Here is a 13,262-nt window from a genome sequence, read left to right as displayed (position 1 = left end):
GCAGGGCTGCTCTCGATCCTTTCTTCCCCCAGCCTGTACTGATACTGGGGGTTACCCCGACCCAGGTGCAGGACCTTGCACTTGGCCTTGTTGAACCTCATGAGGTTCACACAGGCCCACCTCTCCAGCCTGTCCAGGTCTCTCTGGATGACATCCCGTCCTTCTGGTGTGTCAACCACACCACTCAGCTTCACTAGAGGCTTAGGTCACTGTAGAAAAGCAGGACATGCTGCAACCCAGTTTTCAACAAAAACAGTAACAACAAAACTTAATGCGGAAATTAAAGCAAGAGCAAAATCTGCAGAATTTTTCTGAACTGGTGCAGTGTTACTAGCATAGCTCACACTGAGGCAACACACCAAGTATTCATCCAGAAGAGTTTACAACACAGAATGGCAGTAACTAGGTGATTACTAACTGCTAATACACATTTCAAGGAAAAAACCTACTGCTATGTCAGAACAGCATGTTTCCCTTCTATGACAACATAATAAGTCCAAGGAATATGGAAGCAGCAATGTGGGTAGCATCTGGACTTCAGCAAGGCTTCTGACAGCACCTTACGTGCTATTTCCATAAGAAAAAAAATGCATATTCAGAACTAGCTTACAATGGTGTAGACAACTCATTTAAAAAACATACTCAAAATTGATTACTGTCAAACTGAAACAATGTATCAAGGGATATCTCCAAGAGTTTGTCCAGAGTCCAACAATATTCAACGGTGTTATTAATTATCTACATGATGCAATATATGGCATTGTTATTAAATATCATGTTACTGTGGGAGGAGTTGCAATGCTATTATAGTATCAGAAGATAAATCAAAATGGTCTTGGCAAATTGCGGGGGGAAGCCACACAGTGGATTTGTTCCTGTTTGTTTTAATAAAGACGAATGTAACATACACTTCGATAGGAATCCTCATCTATACAAGATGGAAAAATTATTTGCTTGCCAGAAGTTCTGCAGAAAGTAGTCTGGAGCAATAATGCATCAGAAAACAAATGTGCATCAACAATATATTTAAATGGCAAGTTTCACAGGTTGATGTACAAAACAAGAGTATCTTTGGTAGGACAGGTGAAGCAATTCTTCCCCCCTCTAGTCAGCAATGACATGGCCTTCATTAAAATCTTATGTCCAGCTTTGGGCATTGCATTTCTAGAAAGATATGAAGAACTGGAGAGAGTCCAGGAAAGGGAAAGAAAAAAAAAAAAAAAAAAAAAGACTGGAGGTCTAGAAAACATGACGTATGAGAAAAGATTGAAAGAACTGGGTTTGTTTAGTCTGAAGAAAGAGATGACTAAAAAGAGACATGATAACAGTCTTCAAATATGTAAAAGATTGTTACAAGAAAGAAAAACTACTTTCCACATATACTCTGGATAGAAGTAGAAACAACAAGCTAAGATAGCAGCAAAGTATGTTTTTTCTAATGTCTAACGGACAGAAAAAGTAAACATTGGAAAGATTGCCACTAGGGGCTGTGGGACCATTAAAGGTTTTTACGAACAAACATGCCTGGAACCAGCCAGGTATAAAAGGTTATCACAGGATTGCTGAATGGACCACAGGACTTCGCGAGATCTTCTTCAACACACTTTTGATTCTGTGTTGTAGGCATAAAACTTAATTCCTTTATTGCTATTTGTGACCACCCGTTGAGTTTAGAGTGACTAGTCTCTTTATCTTAAAAGAAAAGCTGTTCTTTCTAGGAAGACAAGAAATGCTCTGTAGCAAATGCAAGGACCACTGACATTCCTCCAAACTGCCTTCTCCAAACCACAATACGACAGGAGACAACCATTGCCACTCATTACAGATGAGAAACAAGCTGTAGAATTGAACCAGGAATGTGATATGTTTCTGTTTTCAGTGCGGTTTACTTATAAAAGTGGTTTTCCTCTTGCATGTAAGATTTACTCTGTAAGAGGCCTGGCAAGAAAAGATCCAGGAAATTATAAAAAGGAGAGATGATGAAAGTGAAGTTAAAGCCAAAATAAAAAGTTACATCACCTACTAAACTAAGTGCAACAAGTCTTAGGGGGCAAACAAAGCTCACTAACAGGCTAATAGGAATTTTAGTCATTTTGAGTATTGCCAAGCAATATATTTACTGGCCAATATACCACTCAGTGCAAACTACTGTACAAGGTGGCCACTGCTCCTCTCCTCATGCCATACCTCCACAGCTACAGTCAGATGCAACAAAGCTCTTTCTGTTGAAAGGCTGCTACTAAGGCACTTTGCATTTTGTGAGGTCACAAGCTTGTGGACATTGCTTCTTCATCACATATGGCTACAGGCTACAGATGCTAGTTCACAGGGTATGCTGTAAGGCACCTTTCCTCTCCCAGGTCTTCAGAGGATAGGAGCAAATGATTATGAAGCTGAAGGTCAGGAGACCAGGCAGATGCCCTTAAAACGTTACCTACATGGACAGATAGGGTTATGCAAAAGAAAGACAAAATAATGCATCACACATTTCCCAGACAGGGATATTTAACAGTGATTTGGTTGAAGGTGACAGTTTGGTATTTCTTAATGTATTCTTAAATAAATTAACTCAAATTAGACATTAGCTAGAATCCTACAGGCTTGCTTTATTTAAAGATCCTAAAAAGAAGATTATTAATCGTCCAAATTTTTTGCTCAAAGCAACTTCCAGCAATGCGAAGTTTCTCTAAAAGAAAACTTAGGACAAACTTCCATGGTAGTTTGGAACTAGACAAAAATCCATGCCCTCTCACTCCAGTGTAGTAAATAATGTAGTCTTGGTTTGAAGCTGTGCTTTATTTTGCCTCTTCTTGTATTTCTAGACAAAGTACTCCCTTTACTCCATCAGTCTTATTTTTTGACCACTGACAAAATGGGGAATTTGGTTTTGGTCTCTTGTTTTTAGAGTAAGTGGCCACTGTAGAGAGTGCCACATATGACAGAGAGCTGACACATTAGTCCACCCTCCCTTAACTTTGGGAATGTCACTGAATACTGCATTTAAATGGATATGTCAAAAAGTGCCTTCAAGAAGAAGAAACAGAAGACAGATGTGGGGAAAACAAACACAACAGCTCACTCCCACTGCAGAATGTCAGATGAGCAGACAAGAGTCATGCATCACCCAAGGAGCAGGGACAGCTCTTCATGGGCAAGCAGATGGGAACGCAGCACACTTTGGTGAACATGTGGGCCAAGATGCTAAGGAATGGGACAGGGTCATACGCAAAATTTGTCAAAGAGAGAAACAGTTGATTTCAACAGACAAGTTTGATGAGTTGTTGTGAACATTCAGAATACATCTGCTCTCTTACAGCACGCTAGATGAGACACATTATTCCCCCCTCTCACCCCCATCCCTCTGAGCCCAAGGAGGTTTACCAATATTTGGATGCTTTAGGAGTCGGCAGATTCGAGCTTCACGTTCCAGTTTCTGGTGATCTGAAAGAGAATAAGAAACAAGGCGTTAAGCACCACAACTCTGAACTAAGCTCTTGTTCATATTCAATGGAGAAAGGAACACAGTGACCCAGCAGGCATCCAGAGGGCTGGGAATTGCTGGGACATGACTGTCTCCCAAAACCTCACAGCCATTAGCACTGAACTGATATTCCCTCCATGGATTCAAAGCGAGTAGCAGCAGAGTCAAAGACACTGCTCTTCCATCAGCCTCACAAACATGCAAAGCCACTTCCAGTGACTTACACCCTTCTCCAAGGCTGGAGAGGAGGAGTTGTCTCTGAAGAAACAGCCCACACAAAATGGGAAAAGGACCTGCTTCCAATCCAGAGAAACACTGGGAAAGAAGAGCAGAGAAGGAGGGAGAAATACAGAGCTCCTGCTAGTGCACAGCCATCACATAAAGTAGGGAACTCTGCCAGCTCCAGTGAACTGTAAAGGTAACCATACTTCAGTACCCATGGACAGACTCGCTGGTGAAATGCTGATCAAGCACTTCAAGATCTTCAGGCGGGAAGTTCTGCCCAAATGTTACGTATGCTTATTTCAGCCCAAAGGAAACACCCGTTCGAGCACAACTGTCATCTGGATTAAAGAAAAAAAAATATCAAGGAGAGTAAAAAAAATGGTTTCTACTCCCCAGAAACATAATATGCATGAGTGCAAGGAAAGGAGTTAGAGCAAACCTGCCCGTCTCAGCCACCGAGGCACAGGCAGGAGATTTGTCACTACAGCAATGACTGAGTCCTGAACTTTCACTACAAAGCCCCCATCCTCTCAAGGGAAATGCTCACATTGGATAAGCACAGGTTCACTGAAAGGATCCGAGGGAGGCAAATCTTTTAGGCAGCCCTGGCAGCTGCTAAACTCTAGATTTTTGGGGATGCAGATGCCTAGAAAGAGGCAAGAAGCAAGGACTGCCCTTCCTCCCCAGTCCAGCCATAAAAAGAACATAGCAAGGGGAAGCAGCAGTCCCTGCCTGCTGTTGACACTTCTTTTGCAGCAGATCTTCAGCAGACAGGCTTGAAAACACACCTTCTCTGCATCCCCTGTGACATACAATTCTTCTCCGCAGGAGTAAGCAGGACCCTTGGCTGGTTGGGCTACTCAGCAGATAGCTGGTAGGAATGCAGCATCCTCCTATTTATGGGAAACCCACTAGAGACACACTTCAACAAAGCCACACTGCACTGCTCTGCCTGAGAACAGCCTGTGCAGCTCCATCATTTCTGCACGGCCTTCTCTTCCCTTTGTAAAGGCAGGCTTTGGGCAACCTTTCTCCTCCCCATGAGCAGTAGATGGAGACCGAGCCAGATCTCAGCTCAGAACACTTTTCTCTCCCAGGCTGGGAATAGCAGCTCAGGGCACTGCAGGATTTCTGTCTTCTTTCCCACTGCTGAACTGTAGAAAATGTCCCAATTAATATTTTATAGGGCTGAGATGTGCTTACATCCTCATCTGCTACTGTTCAGGGATGGGGGAAGGTAAATTACTCCTTTCATCTCTCCTTCCTTCTCAGATAAAGCAGCAGGCAGCAAGAAAGCCTGGAGAGCTTCCATGCTCCGGAGGCCCTGGTGCAGTGCAAACGCCTTCTCACCTGCATTGCTGGGGAGGGGTAGGGTGCCTTGGCTTCCCTTTTAGCAGCATCTCTCACAAACGAAGTTTTGCAGAACACAGTCACAAGGTAACAGACTGTGCTGCATATTTTGCACTCAAGCCAGATTCTCACAGCAGGACCACAGTTTAAGATAAAATTCCATAGCCCGCTTGCACGCCTGGGTCTTGCAAATTCCCCACTTACCCTCCCAGCTCTACTTGGAACTCCCACAGAAGGGGGATCCTTCATCCACCCGGATCACGTTGCCCTCATGTGCAGTTACACTTGCTGAGAATATGTTCCCAAGTACAAGGACACGGGGAAGCAGACAGCAAAAACAGCTGAGCAAAGGGGGAAGAAGAGGTAAGACCTCACCACGTGCTACTCAGCCACTGAGTCCTGACAGCCAGGACAGACAGCTGACAGGAGCAAGGCTCAAACAAAATGACATAACCATCAAAATGCCACGGGAGATGTAAATCAAGAGCAATTGCTCCCCTGAAATCCTACACCGTCGTGCCGAGGGAGGGGAGCGGGCAGGGCAGTTAGTGATCATGGGCAGCAGCCACACCAGAACTTGTGACAAGAGGTCATCACCCCACACCCCATCCCTCCAGCACCACACAGCCTGGCCGGAGACCAGAGGAGGAGTACAGCGCTCTGGTCACAAGGTACAGGAAACTATTTCTGGTCAGGGGGAAAGCATACCACACTCTTCTGTCTCCAGGGCAACAAAACAGGCAAACTCAAGCACAACTCCCAGAGAGAAAGCACACTCCAGCCCCGGGAGCACCAGCCCGCAGCAGCCAGCCGCCACGACTGAGAGCAGCGAAAGGTCAGGCTGGGTGGGTTTCCTGCCACGGGCCCGGGAGGATCACGGATCCCGTTCCCACAGGATCACCTGTCCCATTGCAGGCGGTACCAGAAGACAGCCCAACCTGTGACTTGAAAAGAACTGCCCCCCGCCCCCATCCCCAAAGAGAGCCCCTTTTTAAATCTTTCTTCACTGTCTGGTGGCCTTCGGCACAATGTAGGCATTTTACTCTTAGGCCAGGGATCAGTGGCAGAGTTGGCTTGGTACTTGAGGGGAACAAACTGGTACCTAAAAGCATAAGGAATAAACACAGAGCTGCAATTTTTCTACCTTTCTCTGGTCTAACAACAGTTATTCCCAGTAGGAGAAAATTCTCCGAGTCCAGTAGAGCAGTCAAAGGCTGAGATTTAACACGTCTCTTATATGGGGTCCCACTAAACATTAAAAATGCAAAGTATTCTCAATTGTATTAGAATAACAATGAAAAGACAACATGGGTTCAGATCCCTGCCTTACCGAGAACTTGCAAAGCAAATAATTTCTTCTCCCTCTGCCCAAAAGATCAAACTGATTTCTGCAAGCTGTTTGTGGAGTGGAGGTGTTTATTCTTACTGAACAGTGGAAGCACACCTCATAGCTAACAGCAACACCGCAACGCATCCCAGGCCTGGGACATTATTAGGCTGATTTCCCACCTTTCCCAAACTATGAAATTCAACCAGCAATTTCCACAACTTGCCTAAACCACAGTATATCCTTTAGAAAGCATAAGGGTTCACACTCAAGACTTCAAGTGATAAATAAAGCCATACACCCACAGCAGTTACTCCAAATGTTAGTTCTCCTTCCTGTTAAAATTTAGCACTGCTGTTCCAAGTCTGAATTCATCTCCCTCCTGCTTCCAAATATTGGGTTTCATTAAGCTCTTTTCCTGCTACGTTACAGAGCTGTCTAGCCCTGAACAATAGCTGATGCTTAAAACTTAAGTACAGGATATTACAAACACTCATCTAATATTCATTTAATGTTTTCCAGCCAAAAAAAAAAAAATAATCCTGCTATTTGGGCAATTCTTCTATCTACAGTCTGAAGAAATTAGCATCTACACGGACAGAAAAGTGCAGTCCACGTAGCTCTTTTTGTAGCAAAATTTAAAATGTAAAAATTTAAGGAGATGGTGCTTAATAACAGCAGGAGAAAAACTTCTCGTGTTTGATACACAAACTAAGGTCTTTTTATTTGTCCTTTATATGAAATTATTTCTGCATCTTGGTTCAGCGTATGAGATGACATTTAACCCAAGTACCCTTAACATTATCGCTCTGCAAATACTGCTCTAAGGGTCATTCCAGTAACATTAATACTGTGTTTCTTCAGAATATAGCTGATAAGAAACTGCCCGTTGAGAGAACTGGGATTTCTTTGGGTTGGGTTTTGATTTGCCTAGGGATTTACTTTAATAGAAAACAAGACTGATTTTGTTCGCATCATTTGTGAGAGTTAGGGACCTGCAAAAATGAAACTGCTTCATTTTACACAAACATGCAGTCCACTCACTGGGACAGGACTGCTCGTGCACGATGCATGACAGAATTGGCCGTGCACAATTAGTAACGTCACAGCTGTAAGAACCTCTAACTGAGCAGATTAAAACAAAACCAACCCTGCCTGAGTACAGAAGACAGCAGACCAAAAACCACAATAGTTTGGCCTGAATGTCCTAAACGCATCAAACTTCAGCAGATAAACAGTGATGAAAGGTGTACCCAACAGAAATAAAAACCAAAATGCAGACAGCTTTACTTCACAGAAACCTGATAATCTCCAGCAAGGTGGGGAACATGGCTATTTTTATATTGAAGCACATTTCCTACTCTTTCATAAAAAAATCCTTTCATTGTCTGATCACTTCAGTCTGTTACCCCAAAGACGCAGTGGCAGAGATCGATGAATAACATAAGACCCAACTTCTGGGCTCCACGCTTCTCCAGGGAATCACTTCCCATTTTTCTACTCTAGCCAGTACCTGCACGGCTGCTTTGCAGGTTTTTCCTCACCAGGTCTTTCTCCTCCAAGGGTACCAGAGGCCTGGAGGAGCACATTTTCAGACACATAGACAGGGCACAGGACATCTATAAATCCCAGTAGTCTAGAGCTGTCAAGCGAGAACATTTACATAACAACAACAAAAAAGAAACGATTAAGAAAAAAGGTCACTGTGCCTAATAAGCCTGTTAGGGAGCTGTGCTGAGGAGAAGGGGCTGCCAGGGAGGCACAGGGAGACCTGTCTGCGTGGAGAGGAGGTACGCTTGCAAAAGACAGAGTCTGGAGACCTGCAACAAACCCGAAAAGGAGATCAGTCCCAAGCAAGTGGGGTGAAGGCCGAACTTGAGCCGGGGAGCAGGAGAAGATGGTTAGGTGTCAGGTGCCGACACTGCCACCCTGCACAGGCAGCACAGCACGAAACCTTCCCGGCTTTGGGCATAGCTACGATGTCCTGACTGACTCCTGCTCCCAAGAGATGCGGAGAGGGGTTTTGTTTCAGCTGCAGGCAGCTGCCATGCAAACACGCTTTCCAGCCAGAATCTTGCCACAAGCTCCTCAAAGGACCAGGGACCCAGGGAGGTTGAAGAGATGTTCCCTTTGCACCCCATCCCCTCCACCTGCCCAAGGAACTCTAACATTTATTGCTCTAGGAACAAATGTCAGTAAAACCACACCTATTTCAGGTCATTCCTTCTCCTGGCAAGCAGAAGACAGCATTAAAACTTAATTGAAAAAGTGGACAAAACAGTTATTGAAATAAATCAAACCAAGATTTATCAGTGAAAGCGATTAATTTCACACCTACCAGAAAATGAGGTGGAAAAAGTTAATTCTACCATACTTTCCTCAACAAGCATTAGAAACACAGCACTGCTTCGAAACAGTTCCACGTGGAAAGAAGCACACCCACTGCAGCATTTACTGGCTTGCTTTACCAAACTGCAGCTATACTGAGGTCCTGCAGCTAAAGCTTGCTCTTTTTTTAGTACACCTGCCTTAAGGAAAAAAAAAGGGGGGGAGGGAAAGGGGAGCAACTTTTAGCAGCTTAAATGTTTAGCCACCCAATGGGAATGCAGATTCTTTCCTAAATGCAGTAAAAAGAAGCAGCAACAAAACTAACACTCAGTTGTGAATCATCTCTGTTTAATGAGAAACTGTGTCATGAAGAAAAAAACCTTGCTCCTCCCTTTACCAATGCATAATCTTCCTGCTCCCAGCTGGAATACAGAGTCCGGCTGCTCAATACTACAGTCCACCTGCCTTCATCCTGCACTAGGACCAGGCTCTATTGTTGCTGTTAAAGGAGGCTTGAAGCTATCGTTCCTGTGGGAACACATTCTAGATTACATTTCTGAGAATGGGAAGAGTCCGGAAGAGGCATCAAACCCAAAGCAATAAATTCAGTTTGATTGCTGTCATCATGCCAATTCCGGGAGATAGTCAATTGGTGCCAGCTGCTAAGATATCATTTGAGTTGCTTCAAGACAGAAATCGAATTTGCATCAAATACATTTTGTAGTGTGAGACTAGCCTGAGCCTTCAGGTTCCTTCATGCTTTTCTTTACTTGTTTAAATTTAAACTTCCTCTCTGAGACGTTCCCAGCAAAAGAGAGAGATCTCCCTCATCCCACACTTCAAGCCACAGACTTTCCCCCATATTCTCTTATTTTCTACCAACAAGACTGTGCTACAGAAGAGCTGAGATCTCTCAGCATTTGCAATAGGGTGGCACAGGGCTGTATGCCATGCCACACCACCACTTTAAACACAAATACCAGCAAGTCTCAGATCACCACCCTTTCCCCTCTGCAGAAGCTAGTAGAAGCAAAACCAAAAAATCATCCTAGGCCTGAAGAATGACCAGAGGTGCCCGTAGATTCAGTATGTGCTTTCTGACAAGAGCTAACAGCAGATGCTTAAAGAAAAATATAAAGAAAATAAGCATATAACAACACTTCTCAAACGCCCTCCAGCTATTTGCAGCTCAGGACTTCAACGTTTCCATTTCAGTGTTTCTATGCTGCTATTTCAAAGACCAGCCAAAATTCATAAATCTGTGACAGCATACTACCCCCGTTGCAGGCCAAAGCCAAAGCCTGTTTTTCAGCCTCCCAGTGCAGAACGACCCCAGTGGCACAACGTCCCAAGCGCGAGGGCAGAGGAGCATCCAGCCCTAGCACCACCACCAGCATCTCTGCTGCAGCAACTGCCAAGAGTCAAAGTCACCAAGGGGAAGACACGGCTGGAGCGAGCAAGTGAAGATGAAACAGCAAAGCTCCACTTTTCTCACCCGGTGAAAGCTAGAGAAACAAGGCTGTGGTGAAATCCTCATCACTTGCCTTCAGCTACTGACAAAGGAGGAGGTTCAAATGCCAACAGGACACAATAAACAAATACAAGACTTCTTTCAAGAAATGCCGGCAGACATACTTCTGACAAAGCCTTTCCTCTAGCAAAACCGCTAATACTAGTACCTTGTAACAGCCCTTTCCCACGCTCTCCCAGCCTCCCAGAAACAAACTCCACGTGTAAAAGTGTAATACTACCCCTAAAAGTACATACACACATGGATCTTAAAGACAGCCAAAAAGCTCACACAGTTGGTAACAAGCCGCGTTTCCACACACTATCGTGAACCCCTTGGTACAGGAAAAACAAAACAAACAAAACAAAAGGAATGAACTACATGAACTTAAACAGTTTCCACTTTTTTGTTCAAGTAATGCAGAAATTAAGACTCTCAACACCACAGAGCAGAAGTCAAGATGGTTTAAGTAACTATTATTTGTATCTCCGACAAGCACCCTGAAGAACAGGCCAGGGAAATTTATTCTCTTTTCCAGTACTTCATTACCTTATACTTACTTTGCAAAGAAAATCTAACGGAAGGCAATATGAACACGTGTACAACAGTGGCAAGAGAAGGTACTAAAAATACCTAAGAGAGATGGGTCTTAAAAAAAGTCATAGCGTGCACCTTTGCCATTGCCGTTTCTATGCTTGGTGTCATTCAAAGCTGACTTTTCTTTTCACTTGCATGTTTTTCAGTTCATCAGCAAACAACTTGTCCAATAGTTTTCTTTGGGTTATCCAGCAGGTGGACCTGGTAAGGGAAGGAGAATTCCTGTCCTCTTGCTTTCAGTAGGAATGCATCCCCTGAGTATTACCTATTGTACACATTATAAAGCAAAAGAAAAGCAACCCCATGTGCACAGTAAGAGGAAGCGGGGAGCTTGGGCTCTCACAGAGACCAGCAACTTTCCAGGAAGTTCAAGAGTCAAAGGAGGTCAAATTACTGAATCAGCGCAGGCTCACAGCTATAGGTGAGAGCCATCTCAGTCACAATTAACGGTCTGAGCACATGGGGGCTAAGTGTGGGCAAGCCTGACATGCCATTCCTTGCCTACAAAGGCACAGATAAAGCCAGATCGGGTATTTTCTCTCTCTCAGAGAGAACTCCTACCATTCAGCTTAGGTTCTTAACTACAGCAGATGCCATGGTTTGACCAAAGGCAGCACTGCAAAACAACATGAAATCTGAATGGATATGCATGCACCAGTATACAGAAAGGGAAGGAGCAAGCACCCCAGCCATCCACTGTAGGCATAGTCCTTGGCTTCATATTTGAGATCAACTCAGAATCTGGGCAAGGGACCTCCTCCTGAGTTTGCTACAGCATTCAGAGCAGGATTTTGCAAAACCCGTGACAAGACTTCCATCCACAGCATCCACTGCCCCCTCCCCACCTGACCCATTCTTGCCCACAAGCCACAGGCCCCCAGAGGCCCTGCTCTTCAGGCTGTTTGGAAAGCTGTTCCCAGCCTTATTCAGCCAAAAGCAATAGGCCAAGTAGAGCCCGGTGGATTCACCCTGACCCTTGGTGTCAGTGCAGCTACTGAAAAATGAGCCAGCACCATGTCTGCATTAGGAGTGTGGAGGATATCTGCCCTCAGAACAACTAACACAGGCCAAAGCACCATTCAGGCCCCAGTCAAAATCTTCAGTAAGCTCTGACATGACACGCATGCCATCCCTCATGTACAAGCCCTGCTTCTGGTCCACATCTCTACTCAGGGTGTACCAGTTCCTCTTGCTAGCAAGATAAATGTCTCTTCATCTCCCCAGCCATCCTTCCCATGTTACCAGTGGGCCTGTGCCAACTCTGCTTTATTCTGTGCTTCTCCCATGACCTAGTCACTTCAGTTACTAAATACCAGTGAAGAATTTCCAAGAGCCTCTGATCTGAATTTCATTCCCCCTCTTTTTTCCTGCTAGCGACCAACTTATTTCATGACTGTGATGGAGGCAAGTCATAGAGGGAACATCCCTTCCAGGTTTGGTGGTGAACAGGTGGGAAGGAAACGTTTCACCACCAAGGTACCTTCCAAACTAGATGTGCTAGGTTAACACCTATGGCAGCCACAGAAGCTGGTACCTACAGTCTGCTGCAATAATCAGGAATTCTAACTTTTGACCATTAAAACTACCCTCCAATTCACCAGCTCCACCCACTCCATTGGCTATTGCAGAGTGCCATTTTTTGCTTCTATGAGGCTTCTTCCTTGCTCTGTATGGGATGAAACACAAGGAAAGCCAGCACTGCAGTGGGAGGTACTGGGAACGATCCCTGCAGCTTTGCATTGTAGTTCCCCTCTGAAGCAATACATCCTCCGGTTGACAACAACAAAAATGCAGCCACCTTCCTCCTGACCTGAAGCAATGACGATCACCAACCACAAACAATGACAGGCAGATGTAAGCACAGTAAAGGGCAGGAATTATACTATCTCATTTTATCTGCTGCGGCCAGGAGACGTTAACTGTACCCGCCACAGTCCTGACACAGGAAGAAACGTGGTGTAATTGTACTCCCCCTCAGAATGGTGCAACTGCCGTGCCGTCCAGCCCGGTGGGGCATTTGCTTGAAGGCCCCCATCAGGTTTGTGATGAGTATATCAGCATATTTTAGCTCCCATTCGGTTAGTGTAATTTCAAAAGCTTAAGAGAGCATACATCCCAGAGCAAGGAAGAACTGTGGGATACAAACACAACTAGCAAAAGGAATGAAGTTTCAAACCAGAAGATGCTGAGCTCCACAGCTTTGAATGGTCAAACAATTTCCCCTTTCTTGCACCAGAACAGAGCAAAAATTAGTGCAAGCCTCTGTTGTGGTCACTTCAGACATTGTATCCTGTAAGATGCGACCTTCAGTTCAGAATACTTGCCTAGCCTAACCCTCAAAACACAGCCCCCCATACTACCTGCACCCCACCCCTGCAGCAGAGCCCTCCCCTTCCTTCCCCCTGCCCCACATGCAGCACCCCCCACCTCCTTCCCCCGGTAGG

The 13,262-nt window shown here is 44.9% G+C and overlaps 1 protein-coding gene across 1 annotated transcript in view; it reads right to left on the bottom strand.

Annotated features, from left to right (window-relative positions):
- CAMK2G (calcium/calmodulin dependent protein kinase II gamma) overlaps window positions 1–13,262 on the bottom strand; it is a 202,108-nt gene that overhangs the window by 65,950 nt on the left and 122,896 nt on the right. The window contains exon 3 of the mRNA XM_035897264.1: window positions 3,382–3,441. Within this exon, the coding sequence (XP_035753157.1) occupies window positions 3,382–3,441 (60 nt within the window). The remainder of the gene's footprint in view (window positions 1–3,381; window positions 3,442–13,262) is intronic.

Source organism: Egretta garzetta, unplaced genomic scaffold (assembly GCF_000687185.1).
Source record: "Egretta garzetta isolate BGI_Z169 unplaced genomic scaffold, ASM68718v1 scaffold56, whole genome shotgun sequence".
Classification (NCBI taxonomy): Eukaryota; Metazoa; Chordata; class Aves; order Pelecaniformes; family Ardeidae; genus Egretta; species Egretta garzetta.
Note: the sequence above shows the minus strand (reverse complement) of the source record. Positions and strands in the feature narration are given on the sequence as shown.